Source organism: Phyllobates terribilis, unplaced genomic scaffold (assembly GCF_046119375.1).
Source record: "Phyllobates terribilis strain yellow unplaced genomic scaffold, ASM4611937v1 Scaffold_3__8_contigs__length_932513732, whole genome shotgun sequence".
Lineage (NCBI taxonomy): Eukaryota > Metazoa > Chordata > Amphibia > Anura > Dendrobatidae > Phyllobates > Phyllobates terribilis.
The window spans coordinates 325,426,266-325,452,717 of NW_027362763.1; the positions used below are offsets into that span (position 1 = coordinate 325,426,266).

Here is a 26,452-nt window from a genome sequence, read left to right on the forward strand (position 1 = left end):
AGCCATATAGACTGTAGTAAAATATGTGTTGATTACAGGTCCATGAATTTAGGTAGCCAATTCATTTTTACAAACTTCCTCATTTTGAATCATCCAGATTTTTGCATTTTATAACCAGTGTACAAATGTAAAATATTAAATCAACAAAAATAATTAGTCAGTAATGACACTATACCTCATAGTTATTCTAACTTTACTATACATGCTTTGTAGTTACCTGTTTCTGGTTTGCAAAAGGACACTACCATTTCAGGTGCCCCTTTCATGAACAGTGTCATATTACTCTCTCCAATAACCTGGGCAATGACAGACATGCGCTGTGAAGTGGAGGAGAATGGGAACTGGTGCAGAATAAGAATTCCTTCCACTGGTGTCTACTTGATGCAGATATAAGAATGTGAGAAACTGTTATTAATGAACAAGAATTAAATTATCCTGTACTGCTTATAGCAAATTCAATTTATGAAACACTGTTTATAAACAATAATGGTACATTAACACATTATATTAATTTAAAATGATATACATATTTGTCCAAAAGGATGTCAGAAGGCGAATGTACAAGAGTTGTGCCCATGCTATCCACTACATATGCTGGCACTGAAGAGTGAATAAACTCTGATTTTAGTCGTTTAACTAATCAGATGCAGAAGTCAATAGCGAATGTGGCATCAGAGGAGTTTGACAGAAGAAAATCACTACATCTGTCAGCCCATCAGCCTAGCTCAGTCTAACAATGCCCACGACTGTCTTATTCAAAGGTGTATAATATCCTGTCAGAGATGATTTTAATAGATTTTTTCAATCAGTCTAACACTGCACTATATGAGTAATGAAGTGTATATCTAATCACATTTTTAATTCCACTTGGTACCAGTAAATATTGTAAAAAAATCTTTTAAGTGTTTTTTTTTAAATGTAAATACAGTATATCTGGTTTTGTCACATTTATAATGACCTGGATTATAAAGCTATTTGATCAGCTATGATGCATATTAACCCCTTTTACCCCCAAGGGTGGTTTGCACGTTAATGACCAGGCCAATTTTTACAATTCTGACCACTGTCATTTTATGAGGTAATTATTCTGGAACGCTTTAACGGATCCCCCTGATTCTGAGATTGTTTTTTCGTGACATATTGTACTTCATGATTGTGGTAAAATTTCTTCGATATCACTTGCGTTTATTTGTGAAAAAAATGGAAATTTGGCGAAAATTTTGAAAATTTTGCAATTTTCAAAATTTGAATTTTTGAATTTTTATGCCCTGTTTAGGCACACAGGGGCTCTCCAAACGCAACATGGCGTCCGCTAACAATTTGAGCTGATTTTCCATTCAATTTGTTAGCGGATACCATGTCGCGTTTGGAGAGCCCCTGATGTGCCTAAACAGTGGAGCTCCCCCACATGTGACCCCATTTTGGAAACTATACCCCTCAAGGATTTTATTTAGGGGTATAGTGAACATTTTGAACCCAGAGGTACGATACAGAATTTGATAACATTATGTCATCATATTGAATAAGTTGTCATTAGTCTTGAGCGCAAGTGCTCGCTACTTGAGTTTGCATCGGGTACTCAGGTGTGCTCGAGTCTCTGCCCCGCATGTTTCACTGTTATTAGACACCCCAAAAAAAACATGCGGGGATCACTCGTGCATGGCAGGCAATCCCCGCAAATTTTTTTTCGCCGCGAAGCATATGGACTGGAGACTCGAGCATGTCACTCAAATACCCACGATACTCAATGCATACCAGAGCACCCGATTCAAACTCAAGTAGCGAGCACTTGCGCTCAACACTAGTCGCCATATCGTCATCTTTTTTTCTTACTTTTGAAAAAAATCCCAACCCCATCACAACCCTAACCCCAAACCTAACCCAACCCCAGCCCTAACCCTAGCCCAACTCTCACCCTAGCACAAACCTAACCAGAGAGTTTATTTTTTACGCCGTTCCTCGTGCTGTATAAGTGATTAGACGACCTTATTCTTTGGGTCGGTGAGACTACAGCGATACCAGAATCATATGGGGGTTTTATGATTGACAGCTGTCACACACTAAAAGACGCATTTTTTGTAAAATCTAGTTTTTGCATCGCCATATTTTGAGAGCTATAATTTTTCCAGATTTTGGCCAACAGAGTCATGTGACATCTTGTTTTTTGCGGGATGAGTTGACGTTGTTATGGGTGCCATTTTCAGGCATGTGACATTTTTTGATCGCTTTCTATTCTGATTTTTGGGAGGCAGAATAAACAAAAACCAACAATTCAGGAATTGTTTTTTTTTTTTTTTTTATGCCGTGTGGTAAAATTGATAAGGCAGATTTTTTCTTTGGGTCAGTACGTTTACAGCGGTACCACATTTATATCGTTTTTCTATGTTTTGGACTTTTACATAATAAAAGCAATTTTATAGAAAAAATAATTTTTTAGCATCGCTTTATTCTGAGAACTATAACTTTTTTATTTTTCAGCTGATGGAGCTGTATGGCAGCTTGTTTTTTGCGGGACGAGATGATGTTTTCGGCGGTACCATTTTTATTTATAATTGTCTTTTTGATCGCGTGTTATTCCATTTTTTGTTTGGCAGTATGGTGATAAAGCATTGTTTTTTGCTTCATTTTTTATTTATTTTTTTTACCGTGTTCACTGAAGGGGTTAACTAGTGGGACAGTTTTATAGGTCAGGTAGTTCCAGACGCGGCGATACCAGATATATGTACTTTTATTGTTTTTTTTTTATAATAATATTTATTGATGGGTACATTATATTTTTATTTTTGGTGGATTATTTTTTTTTAAATATTTTTACAATTTTTTTTTTTTTCTTTTCACTTTATGACACTTTTTACACTTTTTTACTTTGTCCCACTATGGGACTTTCACTTTTTTTTCTCTGATCGCCTGCATGGCACAGGAATGCAGCACCATCCCTGTGCCATGCAGGCTGTCAGCGCCTGACAGGGAGAAGATAGTTTGGAGATGCACTGCGCATGTCCAAAAAATCTACCTGCTGTCTGGTGACCCGGATGTTGTCATGACGACATCGGGTCATCATGGCAACATCCTGGGAGCCACGGCAGACAGCGCTGGAGGCAGGAAGAGGAGGTGAGTATCGGCGATCACCTCCCCTTGCCACCGCAATGCTGCGATCGACTTCGATTGCAGCATTGCGGGGGTTAATGTGCCGGGAGCGCTGCAGGACCGCTCCCTGCACATAGCACCGAGTGTCAGCAGTGACAATCAGCTGACACCCGGCGGCGATTGCGCCCGCACAGCCTGTGTGCGGGCGAAATCACCAGGGCGTATAAATACATATCTGGTCCATAAGTCCCAGGGCACAGATACATACTAATACGCCCTATGTCGTAAAGGGGTTAAACACCGCAAACATATTTTTATACACGCATTGAGAAAATTCTTGGTGCCCTTCTGTAAAAAGTAAGAAAAACCCACAGTGGTCATTGAAGTAACTTGAAAATGACAAAAGTTATTTTCAATTTAAATTTACTGAATATCAATTAATGGAAATCATTCTTTGCTTTTGGACAGTGGTTCAACAGACATTTTTTTTTTTTTTTTTAAATCAAACTAATGAAAATGGCCTAAACAAGAATGATGGTACAAACAGAAAAGAATGAACATAATTTGACAATAGGGACATGTTCAACTAAGGTGTGTCCTGAAATTATCATTAGGTGTCTACAAACTTGTAATCAATCAGTTTGCTTATTTTTAGGGTGAAATGAAGTCACTGTGCTGTTTGGTAGAATGGTGTGTATTAGTGATGAGTGAGCATGCTCGCTACTGCTCTGTGCTCGCCTGAGCATCTCACTGCTCGAGATGCTTGGCGCTTGCCGATTATTTCTGGGGTTGCTCGGCTTGAGCTCGGGTCCCCTCCTTACAAGTTTGGCGCTCTCTAGAACGCCAATCAACATGCATGGATTGTCTGCCACACTTTGTAATGCCGCAGCCATGTTGGTTGTAGCATTACAGTGAATGGCTGTCTGTACAGCATCATCAGGTCAATATCAGATCTGGAGCCGCCGTGCTTGTCACAGTCTACTCTGCAATCAGGCAGTGTAGGGAGAGGTGCTGCTGAGCTAGGAAGAGATTCGGTTGTGTATTAGTTAGTGTAAATATTCTACAAGATTCTCTACATATCCATCTCAACTAACAATCCTTCTGAGGACTAATCCAGCTGCAGAGATATCAGTGCTAGGCAGGCCGGCAGTGTATGTGGCAGACTACAGTGCATATAGCAAGATGATCCATTCCTGTTCTGTCTGCTGGTGCTTTTACAGATATTTGTAGAAATAGACCGAGGTATTAGGGGCCAGAAATAATTTTTTTTATCTGAATCCTGATTATTTGCTTAAAAAGCAATCCAGAGAACACCGTTTTTCCACGCCATTTGCTTGTTGGCACTGCAGAATACAGCCAGGTCCTTTCCATATTACAGCGCTAAAAATCCAGCTATTTATAAATGTGGTTTGTCAATCAGACGGATCACATATAAGTTCGCTCGAAATTCAGCCACATGTAGTGTGCATGGAAGATATTGTCCTCCATTTAAAATGGGCAAGTGACGGGGTACTGGACATGATGGTGATGGTGCATGCAGAGGCCGAGGCCGTGGGCAAGCTGAAATTGTGCCACAACAAACACCCACATTTTGTCGCTTGACCTTCCTGTCCCAAGTGATAGGGGACCGCAGAACACCACTATTGAACACAGAGCAGTGTGAAAAGGTTATTGGTTGGAAAGCAGATAATGCTTCCAGTCACTTAGCCACCAGCACCACCACCACCCTGTCTTCTACACGGTCAAGTCTCAGTAGCTGTGAGTCTGAACCTGCATATTCCTCACCCTGATCCTCCTTCCTATACCATGCCCAGTGCCCAGAGACAACTGATCCCACACTGGGACACTCTGAAGAGCTGTTCACTTTTCCATTTATAGATTCGGGCCTCTTTCCCGGTCCAGTTGAAGCGGGGCAAGAGGAGATCGCATGTAGCGATGCCCAAATATTTGAGCAGCCACGGTCATGCAACAGTGGGAAAGTGTCACAAAGGTGGACGATGATGAGACACAATTGCCAGAAAGTCTGGAGGAGGACCAGGGTGCAGAAGTGGAAGACAAGGTGGTGGATGATATTGTAACTGACCCAACCTGGCAGGAGGACATGCAGGGCAAGGACAGCAGCACACAGAGGGAGGGAGGCAGAGAACTTCAACAGGCTGGAATAAGCAGTGTGGTGGCCACAGACAGAAGGTGGGCAACGGTTCCCCGTAACACCAGCATGGCAGAAGTTGCCAGTACTCTGTCGATAACCCCAAAAAGGCCATTTGAACCACCTGCCAGGCCAGCATCAGCAGGGGTAGCAAAACTACCAGCCTGACCACCACCAGCATGATCAGACACATGGCAGAAAAGCACCCAACTTTGAGGGCCGAACCGCAGGGTAGAGGAACAGTGTCTGCGGGTGACACCACTGATTCTTCCGCTGTTGTGCGTGCAAGCCAATTCCCTGTCCATAGTGCATGCAAAGATGCCTCCTGCCCTGCACCTGTTGTTGCACAATTTAAACTAGCACCATCAGAATGCATGTCCTTGTCCAAGCACAGCGTCCAGTTGTCCATACCCCAGTCCTTGGAACGCAAACGCAAAAACGCAGCCAACGCCCCACAGGCCGCACTACAAAATTTCCACATTTCGCAACTGTTTGCATTCGAAATGTTGCCTTTTATGCTCATGGAGATGGAAGCTTTCCGCAACCTGGTGGTGGCGACCGTACCTCAGTACTCGGTCCCCAGCCGCCATTATTTCTCCCGGTGTGCTGTCCCTGCATTACACAAGCACGTGTCCCACAAGATTAACCATGCCCTCAACAATGCAGTTACTGGGAAAGTCCACCTAACCACGGACACGTGGTCAAGTGCTTGTGGGCTGGGAGGGTACAACTCGCTGACGGCACACTGGGTTAACATAGTAGAAGTCGGAACCCAGTCGGACCTTGGGATGGAACACATCCTCCCACCGTGGATGCAGGCCCTAGGTCAATCAGGGTTGCCCCCACAGTCTACAGCTCCTGCATCTCATCCTCCTCAGCTTCCTCCGCCTCTTCAGCCTCCATCTCTGAAATGACCACATCAGTCACAAGCTGGAAGCACTTCAGCAATGCCTCAGCCATGCGGCACAAGGCTGTGCTGAAGCTAATATGCTTAGGTGACAAACCGCACAATGCTGAAGAGTAGTGGACAGCTCTGAAAGAGCTGGCAGATGTGTGGCTGACACCGCTGAACCTACAGCCAGGCATGGTCATGTGTGACTATGGCCGGAACCTGGTGGCGGCTCTGAGGAGAGGCGAGCTCACACATGTAACATGCCTGGCCCTCGTGCTTAACCTCGTGGTTCAGTAGTTTCTCAAAACCTACCTGGAGCTGCTGGATCTGCTTGTACGCCACCTATGTGCCCATTTTAGAAAGTCAGCTACAGCTTTCGCCACCCTAGCCATGCTTCAGCAGCATGTGTAGCTTCCGGCTCACAGACTGGTGTGTGATGTCCCCATGCGTTGGAACTCTACACTGCAGATGTTGAGAAGGATTTTTGAGCAGAAGAGGGCAGTTGTTGAGTACCGGCATCAACAAGGCCATTGGTATTCAGTTCAGACTCCACACATAAGACCTCAGGAGTGGACATGGATGTCAGACATATGTACCATACTCCAAAACTTTGACGAGTCTACCAAGATAGTGAGCGGCGATAACGCCATAATTAGCATCACCTTCCTGCTTCGGTCTTCTTAAACGCTCTCTGCTAACAATCAAAGAGGATGCATTGCAGGCGGAGCACAATGAGATGGAGCAAGGAACCATACATAGTGATTTCAGCCCAGCCTCATCTCATCCCAACGTGGATTGGGTGACAATGAGGAAGAGGAGGAAGAGGAGGAGGAAGAATAGGAGCTAGTTTCATGCACTGTAGACAATACTACCTGCACAACTGTCATACCGTCTGTTCAGCGTGGATGACCTGAGGACAGGGAGGAGGAGGAGGTGGAGGAGGAGAGCATGGCCAGTCGTCCTCTTGGAGAGGACACGGAAGTCTTGCCTGTTAGCAGTCTGGCACGCATGGCTGAGTTTATGTTACGTTGCCTTTCCCGTGACCCTCGCATTCTCAAAATTTTGGGTGACAGTCATAGGCGGATTATAATGAGGGTAATCTGGGCTCCAGGGGGGGCCCACGACAAGATTGCCCTCGTTATAATGTGTGCGGCGCTAATGCGGCGCACATATCCCAGCAGACTGAGACTGTGTGTGGCCTTCCCACTGTATCTGGGGGTGCCGTGCAGCCTCACGATGTATCTGGGGGGCGTCTTGCGGCCTCCCGCTGTATCTGGAGTGCACCGTTCCACCTCCCGCTGTATCAGGGGGGTGCAATGCGGCCTCCCGCTGTATCTGGGGGGCGTTGTGTGGCCTCCCGCTGTATCTGGGTGGTGCCGTGCGGCCTCCTGCTGTATCTGGGGAGTGCCATGCGGCCTCCCGCTGTATCTGAGGGGCACCATGCGGCCTCCCGCTGTTTCTGGGGAGCACCAAGCGGCCTCCCGCTGTATCTGGGGAGCGCCATGCAGCCTCCCTCTGTGTATAGATGGCACCGTGCGGCCTCCCGCTGTGCATAGATGGCGCCGTGCAGCCTCCTGCTGTGTATTTGGGGGGCAAAGTCGGCCTCCCACTGTATCTGGGGAGCACCATGCGGCCTCCCGCTGTATCTGGGGAGAGCAGTACGGCCTCCCGCTGTATCTGGGGAGAGCCATGCGGCCTCACGCTGTATCTGGGGAGTGACATACGGCCTCGCACTGTATATGGGGGGTGCCGTGTGGCCTCCCACTGCATCTGGGGGGCACCGTGCTGCCTCCCGCTTGTTGGTATATGCAACAGTTGTGGACTTCTTTATGAGAAAGAGGACTTTATGCTGATCTGACAGTAGATGGCGATGTTGTGTAAAGTTTCCTTGTTTACTGTATTGTAAAAAGAAAAAACAAGTCTCTCTTGTATTTTCTGTTTTGTTCTTACTTCCTGGTGCAGTACTGTGTGACTGTGCATTTTTTCCTTTACCTCATGTTTTGAGAAGTAAAAGCTTGTTATCCCATGTAGTGATGAGTGAACATGCTTGCCCCTGCTCGGTACTCACCCGAGCATCTCAGTACTCGAGATGCTCGGAGCTCGCCAAGTACTTGCGAGATGCTCGGGCAGGAGCTCGGGTCCCCGTCCTGCATGTTTGGCGCTATTTAGAGCGCCAATCAACATGCAGGGGTTGCCTGCCACTCACTGTAATGCCGCAGCCATGATGGTTGTGGTATTACAGCAATTGCCCAAATCGATGGGAACAGTGCTCAGTGAAACATGAAAAGCCGGCAATTCAGCAGCTGCATACAGTTATAACATCGGTACCCGACAATTTAGAACCGAAAGAATAGAGCATCACACATAGATTAGATAAATAGAAACATGTCAGTCACATATATAATAAGTACAGTGACAGTGTTGGTTACTGTACTTGTCATTTAGTGCTAAAATAAAGGATTCATAAAAAAAAATTGGCGTGGGGTTCCCGGAATTTTAGTCTCTAGCCGAGGTTAAGCAGACTGCTGGGGCAGATGTTTGAAGCCTGGGAAGGGGGTAATACCCACGGAGCTTCCCAGTCTACTAATATCAGCACCCAACTGAATACCTAGCCTTTACTAGCTATTAAAATGAGGGACCCAAAAAAAATGACGTGGGGTCCCCCTATTTTAATAGCTAGTAAAGGCTAGGCAGACAGCTGGGGGCTGATATTAATAGCCCATGAAGGGTGCCATGAATATTGGCCCCCTCCCAGGCTAGAAACACCAGCACTCAGCCACCCCAGAAATGGCGCATCCATAGGATGTGCCAGTTCTGGCACTTAGCCTCGCTCTTCCCACTGCCCTGTAGCGGTGGCAGTGGGGTAATAGGGCTGGGGTTGATGTCAGCTTAAAATGCTAGCTGACATCAAGCCCAGGTTAGTAATGGGGAGGCGTCTATAAGACACCCCCATTACTAACCCCATAGTGAAAATGAAAAAAACACCAACACCCAGAATAAAATCTTTTAATTGAAATAAACACACAATACTTTTATATTCTAAATTAAACTCTACTTACCATATCACCCAATCCAGCTGATTCCCATGTCTCCTGCAATAAAAGTAAAAAAATTAAACAACCTCATCCTTACTTTTCCATGGTTCCCAGGACAGCTCCAACCCTGCTACATTCTGATGGCAGGCTGGATCGTAGCAGAATGCTGCCATCCAGCTTGTCATCCTTCAGAGACACTGCGGAGTGCAGGCATGCTTGCACTCCTCAGTGTCTTGCTGTGACCGGCATCCAGATGATCCAAGTTCATGTCAAATGAACTTGGCTCACCTCATGCACATCACTGACAGCATGGGAGAATTCTCCTGCGCATGCGGTGCCAGCAAATGACGTCACCGCGTGAGCAGGAGAATTCCCCCACCCTGACAGTGACGTGCATGAGGTGAGCCGAGTTCATTGGACATGAATTCGGCTCATCTAGATGCTGTCGCAGCGAGATACTGTGGATCGCAAGCATGCCTGCGCTCCGCAGTGTCTCTGAAGAATGACAAGCTGGATTGCAGCATTCTGCTACGATCCAGTCTGCCATCTCAATGTAGCAGAGCTCGAGCCATTGTGGGAACCATGGAAAGGTAAGGATGAGGTTGCTTAATTATTTTACTTTTATTGCAGGAGACATGGGATTCAGCTGCATTGGGTGATATGGTAAGTAGAGTTTAATTTAGAATATTAAAGTATTGTGTGTTTATTTCAATTAAAAGATTTTATTCTGGGTGTTGGTGTTTTTTTCACTTTCACTATGGGGTTAGTAATGGGGGTGTCTTATAGACATCTCCCCATTACTAACCTGGGCTTGATGTCAGCTGGCATTATAAACTGACATCAACCCCAGCAGTATTACCCCACTGCCACCGCTACAGGGCAGTGGGAAGTGCGAGGTTTAGTGCCAGAATTGACACATCCTATGGATGCGCCATTTCTGGGGCAGCTGAGTGCTGGTGTTTCTAGCCTGGGAGGGGGACAATATTCATGGCACCCTTCCTGGGCTATTAATATCAGCCCCCAGCTGTCTGTCTAGCCTTTGCTAGATATTAAAATAGGGGGACCGTACGTCATTTTTTTTTGGGTCCCCCATTTTAATAGCTAGTAAAGGCTAGGTATTCAGCTGGGGGCTGATATTAGTAGCTTGGGAAGCTCCGTGGGTATTACCCCCTTCTGAGGCTTCAAACATCTGCCCCAGTCATCTGCTTAACCTCCGCTAGAGACTAAAATTACGGGGAACCCCACGGCAATTTTTTTTTTTTATAAATCCTTTATTTTAACACTAAATGACAAGTACAGTAACCAACACTGTCACTGTACTTATTATATATGTGACTGACATGTTTCTATCTATCTAGTCTATGTGTGATGCTCTATTCTTTCTGTTCTAAATTGTCGGGTATCGATGTTATAACTGTGTGTGGCTGCTGAATTGCCGGCTTTTTTAAAGAGACGGGTGCATGAAAATCGGAGTGCCCTACTATGTTTTTCATGCACCCTCCTATATACCCTGCCTGCCTGTCTGCCTATATATTATGCCTGCCAGCTTGACATGTTTCATTGAGCACTGTTACCATCGATTTGGGCAATTTTTGACCTTCTGCAGACCGCCGGGTGGGACCGCCAGAAAAATGCTCGAGTTTCCCATAGACTTACATTGGGCTCGTTGCTCGGGTCGAGCACCCGAGTATCACAATGTGCTTGGCCCGAGCTTCAAGCACCCGAGCATTTTAGTGCTCGATCAACACTAATCCCATGTAATCTGCTCTGTGAAGTTTCTACTACAACAGTGGGTATCCAGAAGCTGTGAAACACCGCTGTGTATAGATGGCACCGTGCGGCCTCCCACTGTGTATAGATGGCGCCGTGTGGCCTCCACCTGTGTATCTAAGGGGCACCGTGCGGCCTCCCGCTGTATCTGTGAGGCACAGTGCGGCCTCTCTCAGTATCTGGGGGGGTACCATGCGACCTCCCGCTGTATCTGGGGAGCACAGTGCTGCCTCCCGCTGAATCTGTGGGGTGCCGTGCGGCTTCCCACTGTATCTGGGGGGCGCCGTGTATAGATGACTAAGTGCGGCCACCTACTGTGTATAGGTGGCTGCGTGCAGAATCCTGCTGTGTATAGATGGCTAAGTGCGGCATCCTGCTGTGTATAGATCACTAAGTGCAGCCTCCTGCTGTGTATAGATGGCTACGTGCGGCCTCCTGCTGTGTATAGGAGGATTATATGGCAGCGCATATTGTATGTAGGGTCTCATACTGTATATAGGGGGATGTCAGCATACTTAATTGTGCTCAATATTAAGTCATACAATTAATGTAAAAAAAAAATTATGATTAATACATTAATATTGTGCAGAATTAATTTCAATTAATTTGCTACTCTTAATCCACCCCTGGTGACTTTCATTACTGGTTGGTGACACTTCTAGACCCACGCTACAAGGAGAACTTTATATCTCTTATTCCTGAGGTGGACAGGTCTACAAAAATGGGGCAGTACCAGAAGGCCCTTGGTGCGGAACTATTAAAAAAATTTCCAGCTGAAAACGCTGGCGGTAGAGGTCACAGTTCATTGGACAACCAAGGAGCACAGGCGAGAGAGACACAACTCCAATCCAGCAGAGGCAGTGGAACACTGTCAAAGTTCTGGGACAGCTTTCCCAGCCCCTCCCATCGCGCAGGCCATGAGGCGCGGGGTACTCTTACAAGGAGTGCAAAGTTTGGGAAGATGCTGAGGGAGTACCTTGCCAACCGTACCAACGTCCTCCGTGATTCCTCTGTGCCTTATAATTATTTGGTATCCAAGCTGGATATGTGGAATGAACTGGCTTTCTACGCCTTGGAGGTCCTGCTAGCGTTTTATCAGAGCAGGTTTTTAGTGCCGCTGATGGAATTATAGCTGATAAGCACATCCACCTATCAACTGAAAATGCTGACAAGCTGACTCTTATGAAAGGGCTGGATTGGGCTAGACTTCTCAACACCACCGAATGATAGCAGCGTAACATGAACTCAAATACAGTGTCTTTTTTTGGGAGGTGTATTCCCATGCACCTTTTCACACCCACACATGGGTGTATAGATGGCACCGTGCGGCCTCCCACTGTGTATAGATGGCGCCGTGTGGCCTCCCCCTGTGTATCTAAGGGGCATCGTGCGGCCTCCCGCTGTATCTGTGAGGCACAGTGCGGCCTCTCGCTGTATCTGGGGGGTACCATTGACCTCGTTGATCGGGTCGAGCACCTGAGCATTCCAATTTGCTTGACCCGAGCATCGAGCACCCGAGCATTTTACTGCTCGCCCATCACTAGTGTGCATAGACAAATGTGTTAAAGGTAAAGAATATAAGACCATTTGCAAATAGCTTGATGTTCCTGTTACTACAGCTGAACATATTATTCAGAAGTATAAGGTCCATGGGACTGTAGGCAACCTCTCTGGATGTAGCCGCAAGAGGAAAATTTATGCCAAATTAAAGAGACAGATAATGCAAATGCAAAACTGCTTTTTGGCAAGTCACATCAGCTTTACGTTCACAGATGCAAAAATGAAGCACACACAGAAAAGAACAGTGTACCTTCTGTGAAACATGGAGGAGACTCATTTATGTCATGGAGCTGTTTTGCTGCATCTGGAACAGGGTGTCTTCAATCTGTGTAGAGTACAATGAAATCTCAAACCTATCAAGACATTCTAGAGTGAAATGTGTTGCCCTCTGGTCAGGGGTCCTTCAACGGGATAATGACCCAAAACACACAGCTAAAAATATCCAAAACAGGCTAAGAGCAAATTATTTGACTATTCTGAAGTGGCCTTATATGGGCCTTGATCTAATTCCTATAGAACATCGGGGGAAGGAGCTGAAACATTCAGTTTGGACCCTTCACACCTAAGACAACTGGAGCAGTTTGCTCATGAGGAGTAGGCTAAAATACCTGTGAATAGGTATTGAAGTCTCATTGAGAGTTACAGAACTCGTTTGCTTGCAGTGATTGCCTCAAAAGGTTGTACAATAAATATTAAGTTAAAGGCTAATATCATTTTTGTCCAGGCCATTTTCATTTTTTTTTTTTAATTTTTCTGTTAAACTACAATTCCATAGCAATGTCTGATTTTCATTAGTTGATATTTAATAAATGTAACTTTATTTATTTTATCAGTTTTCAAGCTACAGTGTATCAGTTATCATTGTGGGTTCTTCTTACCTTTACAGAAGGGTACCAACAATTTTGTTCATATGTGCATGTACACTGCTCAAAAAAATAAAGGGAACACTCAGATAACACATCCTAGATCTGAATGAATGAAATATTCTCGTTGAATTCTTTGTTCTGTACAAAGTTGAATGTGCTGACAACAAAATCACATAAAAATCATCAATGGAAATCAAATTTATTAACCAATGGAGGCCTGGATTTGGAGTCACCCCCAAAATTAAAGTGGAAAAACACACTACAGGCTGATCCAACTTTGATGTATTGTTCTTAAAACAAGTCAAAATGAGGCTCAGTATTGTGTGTGGCCTCCATGTGCCTGTATGACCTCCCTACAATGCCTGGGCATGCTCCTGATGAGGTTGCGGATGGTCTCCTGTGGGATCTCCTCCCAGACCTGGACTAAAGTATCCGCCAACTTCTGGGCAGTCTGTGGTGCAACTTGACATTGGTGGATGGAGCGAGACATGATGTCCCAGATGTGCGCAATCGGATTCAGGTTTGGGGAACTGGCAGGCCAGTCCATAGCTTCAATGCCTTCATCTTGCAGGAACTGCTGACACACTCCAGCCACATGAGGTCTGGCATTGTCCTGCATTAGGAGGAACCCAGGGCCAACCACACCAGCATATGGTCTCACAAGGGGTCTGAGGATCTCATCTCGGTACCTAATGGCAGTCAGGCTACCTCTGGCGAGCACATAGAGGGCTGTGCGGCCCTCCAAAGAAATGCCACCTCACACCATTACTGACCCACTGCCAAACCGGTCATGCTGAAGGATGTTGCAGGCAGCAGATCACTCTCCACGGCATCTCCAGACTCTGTCAAGTCTGTCACATGTGCTCAGTGAGAACCTGCTTTCATCTGTGAAGAGCACAGGGTGCCAGTGGCGACTTTGCCAATGCTGGTGTTCTGTAGCAAATGCCAAGCATCCTGTTACACCCCCATCTGTGAACGTCAGGCCCTCATACCACCCTTATGGTGTTGGTTTTTAACTGTTTGTGCAGACACATGCACATTTGTGGCCTGCTGGAGGTCATTTTGCTGGGCTCGGGCAGTGCTCCTCCTGTTCCTCCTCCTAGCAGGCGGTCCTGCTTCTGGGTTGTTACCCTCCTATGGCCCCCTCCACGTCTCCTGGTGTACTGGCCTCTTTCCTGGTAGCGCCTCCAGCCTCTGGACACTACGCTAACAAACACAGCAAATCTTCTTGCCACAGCTCTCATTATGTACCATCATTAATGAGCTGCAGTACCTGTGCAACATCTGTGGGTTGTAGAGTCCGTCTCATGCTACCACGAGTGTGAAAGAACAACCAACATTCAAAAGTGACCCAAACATCAGCCAGAAAGCATTGGTACTCAGATGTGGTCTCTGGTCCCCACCTGCAGAAACACTCCTTTATTGAGGGTGTCTTGATAATTGCCAATAATTTCCATCTATTGTCTATTTGCAGTGTTGCTTCCTAAGTGGACAGTTTGATTTCACAGAAGTTTGATTTACTTGGAGTTATAACTTATATTCTGTTGTTTAAGTGATCCCTTTATTTTTTTGAGCAGTGTATATTTGTATAACAGACGGTTACTGCTTCAGACAACATGGGCATAACATCTATGTTCGGTGCCATTCATCAGAGATAGATGTATGCCTGATTGTGGGAGTTTCTCTGCATTCTGGTTATACCAGAATTATGCTCATCTGTGGAAAGTAGTTTAAGAATACTTATCACCTGTCTGTGGCTGGTCTCTATTTTTTTATTAAAAATATGCCCTAATTCCTTGTTAGGGTCTATAGGACAAGAATATAAATGATCGAAACTTTTGAAATTTGAATTCTTCAGATTTGTCAAATTTTACCACAAATTCAATTTGCACCAAATAAATTTGCTGTAAATTGTTTGTAGTTTAATTGTTCTGAAATCGTGTGTCTATTCTAACGCTCTAAGATCACCAAGGAGAGTAATGAACTAATTTTAATGTGTTTAAAGGTAATCTGGAATCAGTAATAACCGTGAAACATGCGGGTGGGGACTCGAGCATGTCATTCGAGCATGCGTGATACATGGTGCATACCTGAGTACCCGATGCAAACTCAAGTAGCGAGCACTTGCGCTCAAGACTAATGACAACTTATTCAATATGATGACCTAATGTTATCAAATTATGTGTCGTACCTCTGGGTTCAAAAAGTTCACTATACTCCTTGATAAAATCCTTGAGGGGTGTAGTTTCCAAAATGGGGTCACTTGTGGGGGGTTTCCACTGTTTAGGCACATCAGGGGCTCTTCAAATGCGACATGGCGTCTGCTAATTATTCAAGCAAATTTTACATTCAAAAAGTCAAATGGCGATCCTTCCCTTCCGAACACTGCCGTGCGCCCAAACAGTGGTTTTTCCCCACATATGGGGTATCTGCATTCTCAGGGGAAATTGCACAACAAATTTTGGGGGCCATTTTTTCCTGTTACCCCTGCAAAAATAAAAAAAATTGGGTCTAAAATAACATTTTTGTGAAAAAAGTTAAATGTTAAGTTTTTTCTTCCACATTCCAAAAATTCCTGTGAAGCACCTGAAGGGTTAATAAAGTTCTTGAATGTGGTCTTGAGCATCTTGAGGGGTGCAGTATTTAGACTGGTGTCACTTTTGGGTATTTTCTGTCATAAAAACCTCTCAAAGTGACTTCAAATGTGATGTGGTCTCTAAAAAAATGGTTTTGTAAATTTTGTTGGAAAAATGAGAAATCGCTGGTCAACTTTTAACCCTTATAGCTACCTAATGTAAAAAAAATTGGGTTCCAAAATTGTGCTGATGTAAAGTAGACATGTGGGAAATAGAGATGAGCGTTGTTCTACTCGAACTGTTCGCCAATCTCAAATTCGAGCTGTTTTGGGCGGTGTTCGAGCCGTTCGGCGAACACGAACAATTTGAGAAAAATTCGGCTGTTCGAGGTTATGTTCGATAACTGTTCGTGCACCAAAATCATAACTGGATTTTTTCTCAGTAATGATGAAAACTAATGTTAATACGCAGTTTGAGTGTACAGCGGGGTGGGGGGAGGGGCAGGGGATGGATCTCTGCAGGAACAATGAAGATCTCCATTTTTTTTTCTCTTTCCCGCATTTACAGTGGGGAGGTGCAATCTGTCAGCCTATCAGCAGCGCACACACGGAGCGAAGTGCTTTTTTTCACACAAGCAAGGGCATGTGTCATTGGCAGTGTATGTCACATGTCCTTGCCCTATAAGACCAAGCCATTTTCCCCGTCGCCACCATTTTCTCACTGCTGCAGCTGCGTGTTAGACGGCACCGCTGTTGCTGTGTGCGCTATACCTTGTTAATTTCAAGCCAATTTTCGCACAAATATACAGATAGCTTGGGAGTAGGGAATAGTTGTGATTGCAGTCCTTTTAAGGACTAGGTTACAGCATTTCCTACGACTTTTATCAGGGAGGTCTGTGCTCTTAAATAGATCGGTTGTGGGAGTAAAGACTAATTGTAATTGCAGTCCTTTTCAGGACTAGGTTACATGAGTTCCTATCAGTTTTTGCCAGGCAGGTCTGTGCCAGTGCTGTGCAAGTTTTTTTCACAGCATTTGGCTGAATCTAGCAAAGCTAATCCTTTTTGGCCTATTGCAGAGTGTGTTAGTCAGTGGAGTAGCCTATCTGTGTTGCAAGATATACCACCTGTGTATAGAATACCAATTTTTTTACTGCACCTAGTGAAGTAAAATCTTTTGGGCATAGCATCATTCTATTAGTCCATCTATACTGACCTCCATCAGGTTGCAAATTAAAACTAATTTTTATCTGCATCTACAGTACCTCTGAAAAAATATTTGGGCTTCTAGCACTGTGTGGGACTTGTTCTATTAGTCCATCTATACTGACCTCCATCAGGTTGCAAACTGAATATATTTTTTTCTGCATCTACCTCTGAAAAAATATTGGGCTTCTAGCTGTGTGTGGGTCTTGTTCTATTAATCCATCTATACTGACCTCCATCAGGTTGCAAACTGAATATATTTTTTTCTGCATCTACCTCTGAAAAAATATTTGGCCTTCTAGTAGTGTGTCGGACTTTCTCTATTAGTCCATCTATACTGACCTCCATCAGGTTGCAAATTAAAACTAATTTTTATCTGCATCTACAGTACCTCTGAAAAAATATTTGGGCTTCTAGCAGTGTGTGGGACTTGTTCTATTAGTCCATCTATACTGACCTCCATCAGGTTGCAAACTGAATATAGTTTTTTCTGCATCTACCTCTGAAAAAATATTGGGCTTCTAGCTGTGTGTGGGTCTTGTTCTATTAATCCATCTATACTGACCTCCATCAGGTTGCAAACTGAATATATTTTTTTCTGCATCTACCTCTGAAAAAATATTTGGCCTTCTAGTAGGGTGTCGGACTTTCTCTATTAGTCCATCTATACTGACCTCCATCAGGTTGCAAACTGAATATAATTTTTTTCTGCATCTAGCTCTGAAAAAATATTTGGCCTTCTAGTAGTGTGTCGGACTTTCTCTATTAGTCCATCTATACTGACCTCCATCAGGTTGCAAATTAAAACAAATTTTTATCTGCATCTACAGTACCTCTGAACAAATATTTGGGCTTCTAGCAGTGTGTGGGACTTGTTCTTTTAGTCCATCTATACTGACCACCATCAGGTTGCAAACTGAATATAGTTTTTTCTGCATCTACCTCTGAAAAAATATTGGGCTTCTAGCTGTGTGTGGGTCTTGTTCTATTAATCCATCTATACTGACCTCCATCAGGTTGCAAACTGAATATATTTTTTTCTGCATCTACCTCTGAAAAAATATTTGGCCTTCTAGTAGTGTGTCGGACTTTCTCTATTAGTCCATCTATACTGACCTCCATCAGGTTGCAAACTGAATATAATTTTTTTCTGCATCTAGCTCTGAAAAAATATTTGGCCTTCTAGTAGTGTGTCGGACTTTCTCTATTAGTCCATCTATACTGACCTCCATCAGGTTGCAAATTAAAACTAATTTTTATCTGCATCTACAGTACCTCTGAAAAAATATTTGGGCTTCTAGCAGTGTGTGGGACTTGTTCTATTAGTCCATCTATACTGACCTCCATCAGGTTGCAAACTGAATATAGTTTTTTCTGCATCTACCTCTGAAAAAATATTGGGCTTCTAGCTGTGTGTGGGTCTTGTTCTATTAATCCATCTATACTGACCTCCATCAGGTTGCAAACTGAATATATTTTTTTCTGCATCTACCTCTGAAAAAATATTTGGCCTTCTAGTAGTGTGTCGGACTTTCTCTATTAGTCCATCTATACTGACCTCCATCAGGTTGCAAATTAAAACTAATTTTTATCTGCATCTACAGTACCTCTGAAAAAATATTTGGGCTTCTAGCAGTGTGTGGGACTTGTTCTATTAGTCCATCTATACTGACCTCCATCAGGTTGCAAACTGAATATAGTTTTTTCTGCATCTACCTCTGAAAAAATATTGGGCTTCTAGCTGTGTGTGGGTCTTGTTCTATTAATCCATCTATACTGACCTCCATCAGGTTGCAAACTGAATATATTTTTTTCTGCATCTACCTCTGAAAAAATATTTGGCCTTCTAGTAGTGTGTCGGACTTTCTCTATTAGTCCATCTATACTGACCTCCATCAGGTTGCAAATTAAAACTAATTTTTATCTGCATCTACAGTACCTCTGAAAAAATATTTGGGCTTCTAGCAGTGTGTGGGACTTGTTCTATTAGTCCATCTATACTGACCTCCATCAGGTTGCAAACTGAATATAGTTTTTTCTGCATCTACCTCTGAAAAAATATTGGGCTTCTAGCTGTGTGTGGGTCTTGTTCTATTAATCCATCTATACTGACCTCCATCAGGTTGCAAACTGAATATATTTTTTTCTGCATCTACCTCTGAAAAAATATTTGGCCTTCTAGTAGGGTGTCGGACTTTCTCTATTAGTCCATCTATACTGACCTCCATCAGGTTGCAAACTGAATATAATTTTTTTCTGCATCTAGCTCTGAAAAAATATTTGGCCTTCTAGTAGTGTGTCGGACTTTCTCTATTAGTCCATCTATACTGACCTCCATCAGGTTGCAAATTAAAACTAATTTTTATCTGCATCTACAGTACCTCTGAAAAAATATTTGGGCTTCTAGCAGTGTGTGGGACTTGTTCTATTAGTCCATCTATACTGACCACCATCAGGTTGCAAACTGAATATAGTTTTTTCTGCATCTACCTCTGAAAAAATATTGGGCTTCTAGCTGTGTGTGGGTCTTGTTCTATTAATCCATCTATACTGACCTCCATCAGGTTGCAAACTGAATATATTTTTTTCTGCATCTACCTCTGAAAAAATATTTGGCCTTCTAGTAGTGTGTCGGACTTTCTCTATTAGTCCATCTATACTGACCTCCATCAGGTTGCAAACTGAATATAATTTTTTTCTGCATCTAGCTCTGAAAAAATATTTGGCCTTCTAGTAGTGTGTCGGACTTTCTCTATTAGTCCATCTATACTGACCTCCATCAGGTTGCAAATTAAAACTAATTTTTATCTGCATCTACAGTACCTCTGAAAAAATATTTGGGCTTCTAGCAGTGTGTGGGACTTGTTCTATTAGTCCATCTATACTGACCTCCATCAGGTTGCAAACTGAATATAGTTTTTTCTGCATCTACCTCTGAAAAAATATTGGGCTTCTAGCTGTGTGTGGGTCTTGTTCTATTAATCCATCTATACTGACCTCCATCAGGTTGCAAACTGAATATATTTTTTTCTGCATCTACCTCTGAAAAAATATTTGGCCTTCTAGTAGTGTGTCGGACTTTCTCTATTAGTCCATCTATACTGACCTCCATCAGGTTGCAAATTAAAACTAATTTTTATCTGCATCTACAGTACCTCTGAAAAAATATTTGGGCTTCTAGCAGTGTGTGGGACTTGTTCTATTAGTCCATCTATACTGACCTCCATCAGGTTGCAAACTGAATATAGTTTTTTCTGCATCTACCTCTGAAAAAATATTGGGCTTCTAGCTGTGTGTGGGTCTTGTTCTATTAATCCATCTATACTGACCTCCATCAGGTTGCAAACTGAATATATTTTTTTCTGCATCTACCTCTGAAAAAATATTTGGCCTTCTAGTAGGGTGTCGGACTTTCTCTATTAGTCCATCTATACTGACCTCCATCAGGTTGCAAACTGAATATAATTTTTTTCTGCATCTAGCTCTGAAAAAATATTTGGCCTTCTAGTAGTGTGTCGGACTTTCTCTATTAGTCCATCTATACTGACCTCCATCAGGTTGCAAATTAAAACTAATTTTTATCTGCATCTACAGTACCTCTGAAAAAATATTTGGGCTTCTAGCAGTGTGTGGGACTTGTTCTATTAGTCCATCTATACTGACCACCATCAGGTTGCAAACTGAATATAGTTTTTTCTGCATCTACCTCTGAAAAAATATTGGGCTTCTAGCTGTGTGTGGGTCTTGTTCTATTAATCCATCTATACTGACCTCCATCAGGTTGCAAACTGAATATATTTTTTTCTGCATCTACCTCTGAAAAAATATTTGGCCTTCTAGTAGTCTGTCGGACTTTCTCTATTAGTCCATCTATACTGACCTCCATCAGGTTGCAAACTGAATATAATTTTTTTCTGCATCTAGCTCTGAAAAAATATTTGGCCTTCTAGTAGTGTGTCGGACTTTCTCTATTAGTCCATCTATACTGACCTCCATCAGGTTGCAAATTAAAACTAATTTTTATCTGCATCTACAGTACCTCTGAAAAAATATTTGGGCTTCTAGCAGTGTGTGGGACTTGTTCTATTAGTCCATCTATACTGACCTCCATCAGGTTGCAAACTGAATATAGTTTTTTCTGCATCTACCTCTGAAAAAATATTGGGCTTCTAGCTGTGTGTGGGTCTTGTTCTATTAATCCATCTATACTGACCTCCATCAGGTTGCAAACTGAATATATTTTTTTCTGCATCTACCTCTGAAAAAATATTTGGCCTTCTAGTAGTGTGTCGGACTTTCTCTATTAGTCCATCTATACTGACCTCCATCAGGTTGCAAATTAAAACTAATTTTTATCTGCATCTACAGTACCTCTGAAAAAATATTTGGGCTTCTAGCAGTGTGTGGGACTTGTTCTATTAGTCCATCTATACTGACCTCCATCAGGTTGCAAACTGAATATAGTTTTTTCTGCATCTACCTCTGAAAAAATATTGGGCTTCTAGCTGTGTGTGGGTCTTGTTCTATTAATCCATCTATACTGACCTCCATCAGGTTGCAAACTGAATATATTTTTTTCTGCATCTACCTCTGAAAAAATATTTGGCCTTCTAGTAGTGTGTCGGACTTTCTCTATTAGTCCATCTATACTGACCTCCATCAGGTTGCAAATTAAAACTAATTTTTATCTGCATCTACAGTACCTCTGAAAAAATATTTGGGCTTCTAGCAGTGTGTGGGACTTGTTCTATTAGTCCATCTATACTGACCTCCATCAGGTTGCAAACTGAATATAGTTTTTTCTGCATCTACCTCTGAAAAAATATTGGGCTTCTAGCTGTGTGTGGGTCTTGTTCTATTAATCCATCTATACTGACCTCCATCAGGTTGCAAACTGAATATATTTTTTTCTGCATCTACCTCTGAAAAAATATTTGGCCTTCTAGTAGGGTGTCGGACTTTCTCTATTAGTCCATCTATACTGACCTCCATCAGGTTGCAAACTGAATATAATTTTTTTCTGCATCTAGCTCTGAAAAAATATTTGGCCTTCTAGTAGTGTGTCGGACTTTCTCTATTAGTCCATCTATACTGACCTCCATCAGGTTGCAAATTAAAACTAATTTTTATCTGCATCTACAGTACCTCTGAAAAAATATTTGGGCTTCTAGCAGTGTGTGGGACTTGTTCTATTAGTCCATCTATACTGACCACCATCAGGTTGCAAACTGAATATAGTTTTTTCTGCATCTACCTCTGAAAAAAATATTGGGCTTCTAGCTGTGTGTGGGTCTTGTTCTATTAATCCATCTATACTGACCTCCATCAGGTTGCAAACTGAATATATTTTTTTCTGCATCTACCTCTGAAAAAATATTTGGCCTTCTAGTAGTGTGTCGGACTTTCTCTATTAGTCCATCTATACTGACCTCCATCAGGTTGCAAACTGAATATAATTTTTTTCTGCATCTAGCTCTGAAAAAATATTTGGCCTTCTAGTAGTGTGTCGGACTTTCTCTATTAGTCCATCTATACTGACCTCCATCAGGTTGCAAATTAAAACTAATTTTTATCTGCATCTACAGTACCTCTGAAAAAATATTTGGGCTTCTAGCAGTGTGTGGGACTTGTTCTATTAGTCCATCTATACTGACCTCCATCAGGTTGCAAACTGAATATAGTTTTTTCTGCATCTACCTCTGAAAAAATATTGGGCTTCTAGCTGTGTGTGGGTCTTGTTCTATTAATCCATCTATACTGACCTCCATCAGGTTGCAAACTGAATATATTTTTTTCTGCATCTACCTCTGAAAAAATATTTGGCCTTCTAGTAGTGTGTCGGACTTTCTCTATTAGTCCATCTATACTGACCTCCATCAGGTTGCAAATTAAAACTAATTTTTATCTGCATCTACAGTACCTCTGAAAAAATATTTGGGCTTCTAGCAGTGTGTGGGACTTGTTCTATTAGTCCATCTATACTGACCTCCATCAGGTTGCAAACTGAATATAGTTTTTTCTGCATCTACCTCTGAAAAAATATTAGGCTTCTAGCTGTGTGTGGGTCTTGTTCTATTAATCCATCTATACTGACCTCCATCAGGTTGCAAACTGAATATATTTTTTTCTGCATCTACCTCTGAAAAAATATTTGGCCTTCTAGTAGTGTGTCGGACTTTCGCTATTAGTCCATCTATACTGACCTCCATCAGGTTGCAAATTAAAACTAATTTTTATCTGCATCTACAGTACCTCTGAAAAAATATTTGGGCTTCTAGCAGTGTGTGGGACTTGTTCTATTAGTCCATCTATACTGACCTCCATCAGGTTGCAAACTGAATATATTTTTTTCTGCATCTAACTCTGAAAAAATATTTGGCCTTCTAGTAGTGTGTCGGACTTTCTCTATTAGTCCATCTATACTGACCTCCATCAGGTTGCAAATTAAAACTAATTTTTATCTGCATCTACAGTACCTCTGAAAAAATATTTGGGCTTCTAGCAGTGTGTGGGACTTGTTCTATTAGTCCATCTATACTGACCTCCATCAGGTTGCAAACTGAATATATTTTTTTCTGCATCTACCTCTGAAAAAATATTGGGCTTCTAGCTGTGTGTGGGTCTTGTTCTATTAATCCATCTATACTGACCTCCATCAGGTTGCAAACTGAATATAATTTTTTTCTGCATCTAGCTCTGAAAAAATATTTGGCCTTCTAGTAGTGTGTCGGACTTTCTCTATTAGTCCATCTATACTGACCTCCATCAGGTTGCAAATTAAAACTAATTTTTATCTGCATCTACAGTACCTCTGAAAAAATATTTGGGCTTCTAGCAGTGTGTGGGACTTGTTCTATTAGTCCATCTATACTGACCTCCATCAGGTTGCAAACTGAATATATTTTTTTCTGCATCTACCTCTGAAAAAATATTGGGCTTCTAGCTGTGTGTGGGTCTTGTTCTATTAATCCATCTATACTGACCTCCATCAGGTTGCAAACTGAATATATTTTTTTCTGCATCTACCTCTGAAAATATATTTGGCCTTCTAGTAGTGTGTCGGACTTTCTCTATTAGTCCATCTATACTGACCTCCATCAGGTTGCAAATTAAAACTAATTTTTATCTGCATCTACAGTACCTCTGAAAAAATATTTGGGCTTCTAGCTGTGTGTGGGACTTGTTGTATTAGTCCATCTATACTGACCTCCATCAGGTTGCAAACTGAATATATTTTTTTCTGCATCTACCTCTGAAAAAATATTTGGCCTTCTAGTAGTGTGTCGGACTTTCTCTATTAGTCCATCTATACTGACCTCCATCAGGTTGCAAATTAAAAATAATTTTTATCTGCATCTACAGTACCTCTGAAAAAATATTTGGGCTTCTAGCTGTGTGCGGGACTTGTTGTATTAGTCCATCTATACTGACCTCCATCAGGTTGCAAACTGAATATATTTTTTTCTGCATCTACCTCTGAAAAAATATTTGGCCTTCTAGTAGTGTGTCGGACTTTCTCTATTAGTCCATCTATACTGACCTCCATCAGGTTGCAAATTCAAAATAATTTTTTTCTGCATCTAACCCAGCCAATAGTTTTGGCCTAATACCACAGTTTGGCCACTCAGCTCTGCTCGGTTACCATCCATTGTTTTTTTGTGCAAACAACTCCAGAGTTGTGAATTAGTTAACCACCAAAATGAGTGGAAAAAGGCCTGCTGCTGGTGGAAAGGGGAATAGGCGTGTTGGGAAGGGGAAAAAAGGTTGTGTCCGTGGGGTAGGTGTTAAAGCAAAAGTAACATCTGCAGAAGAAAGACCATCTTCCAGCCAAACTAAAATGTCTACTTCTTTTAGCGGACAATGTGATAAGATCCCTTTCTTACGGCCACGCCAATCGCTACAAATTCCAGATGAGGCACAAAAACAGCAGGTGCTTCAACGGATATCAAGTGCTCCTTTAAGTGGGCTCTCCTCCACATCAACTTCAACATCACAAATACTCCAGTCCTCAAAGGTGTCACCCAAATCGCACTTGCTTCCTCACAGCTCCCAAATCTCCAGCTGCCCGTCTGAGTATGAGGTAGAACAGATGGTTGAGTCTGCAGAGCTGTTTACTCATACTATAGCCTGGGAATCAGAGGTCGACTCCAGCGCTTCTGTGAATACAGACGAGGAAATGATCTGCACTGATGCCCAGAATCTTTATGAGTCGGATCCAGGACCAGACACAGAAGGTTCTGACCATAATGTAGACCCTCATTCCCAAACTGTAACTCCTGTTGGTGGAGACAATGAGGAAGACGATGATAAGACTCAAATACCTGATTGGAGCGACAACTTTAGTTTTTTGTCAGGGCAGGAACAGGTTGGCTCTGAGGACGACGGGTGTGATAACGCACAGGGTGATGATGATGATGAGGTCGGAGATCCCACTTACTGTCAACCCACAGTCAGCCAAGAGATGAGGTCAGCAGAGGAGGTGGAGGAAGATGCTAGTGACGACGAGGTCAGGTTGCGCCTTCCTGGACAGAGACGTAGTACTGGAAGCACGTCAACAACTGCATCCTCAAACACAACTCTGCCTCTCACCACAAGTCGTGGTGGCTCTTCAGGTCGCATGGGTGCTAAGCCTTGCATAGCCTGGGCATTTTTTCAGATCGATAAAGATGACCCAACTCGTGTTATCTGTAACATTTGTCAGCAAAAGCTAAGTAGAGGCCAAAAAATACATAGTTTGAGTACTTCATGCATGAACCGGCACATGGACATGAAGCATAAGTTGCAGTGGGAAGCTCAGTGTGCTACAATGCGGCCTAGCCGGCCGGGCCAACCACCGTCTGCCATATCTTGTGCATCCGCGGCCTCTTCATCCTCTGTGACTGGGGGGACAGCAGTAACACCTGTTTTGGGGCGCAGACCTGCCACCTCTTTACCCGCAACAGCCAGCGTGATTGGCAGGTCATCATTTTCTTTGGAGGTGGTAACACCAGCTGGTGTTGAGCGCTGTCCGACATCGATAGCACCACCTCTGGATGAAGGCAACCTAACATGTCCGCCTGCATCTTCCTCACAGACCGGCAGTTTGCCGGGGACACCCTTATCAACCCCGTCTAAGCACAATAGCCAGCCCTCGGTCCCTCAGATGTGGACAAGTAAAAGACCATTTCCTCCTAGCCATGAGAAAGCTAAGAGGTTGAATTTCACCATCTGCAAGCTCTTGGCTAAAGAAATGCTGCCTTTCCGCCTGGTGGACACAGAGGATTTTCGAGACCTTATGTCCGTCGCAGTGCCCCAGTACCAGATGCCCAGTCGGCA

At 43.1% G+C, this 26,452-nt stretch overlaps 1 protein-coding gene across 5 annotated transcripts in view; it reads right to left on the reverse strand.

Annotated features, from left to right (window-relative positions):
• LOC141259325 (probable cation-transporting ATPase 13A5) overlaps nt 1-26,452 on the reverse strand; it is a 1,017,982-nt gene that overhangs the window by 391,496 nt on the left and 600,034 nt on the right. For all 5 annotated transcript variants that reach the window (XM_073675091.1, XM_073675090.1, XM_073675088.1 and 2 more), the window contains one exon: nt 218-374. In XM_073675091.1, the coding sequence (XP_073531192.1) occupies nt 218-374 (157 nt within the window). The remainder of the gene's footprint in view (nt 1-217; nt 375-26,452) is intronic.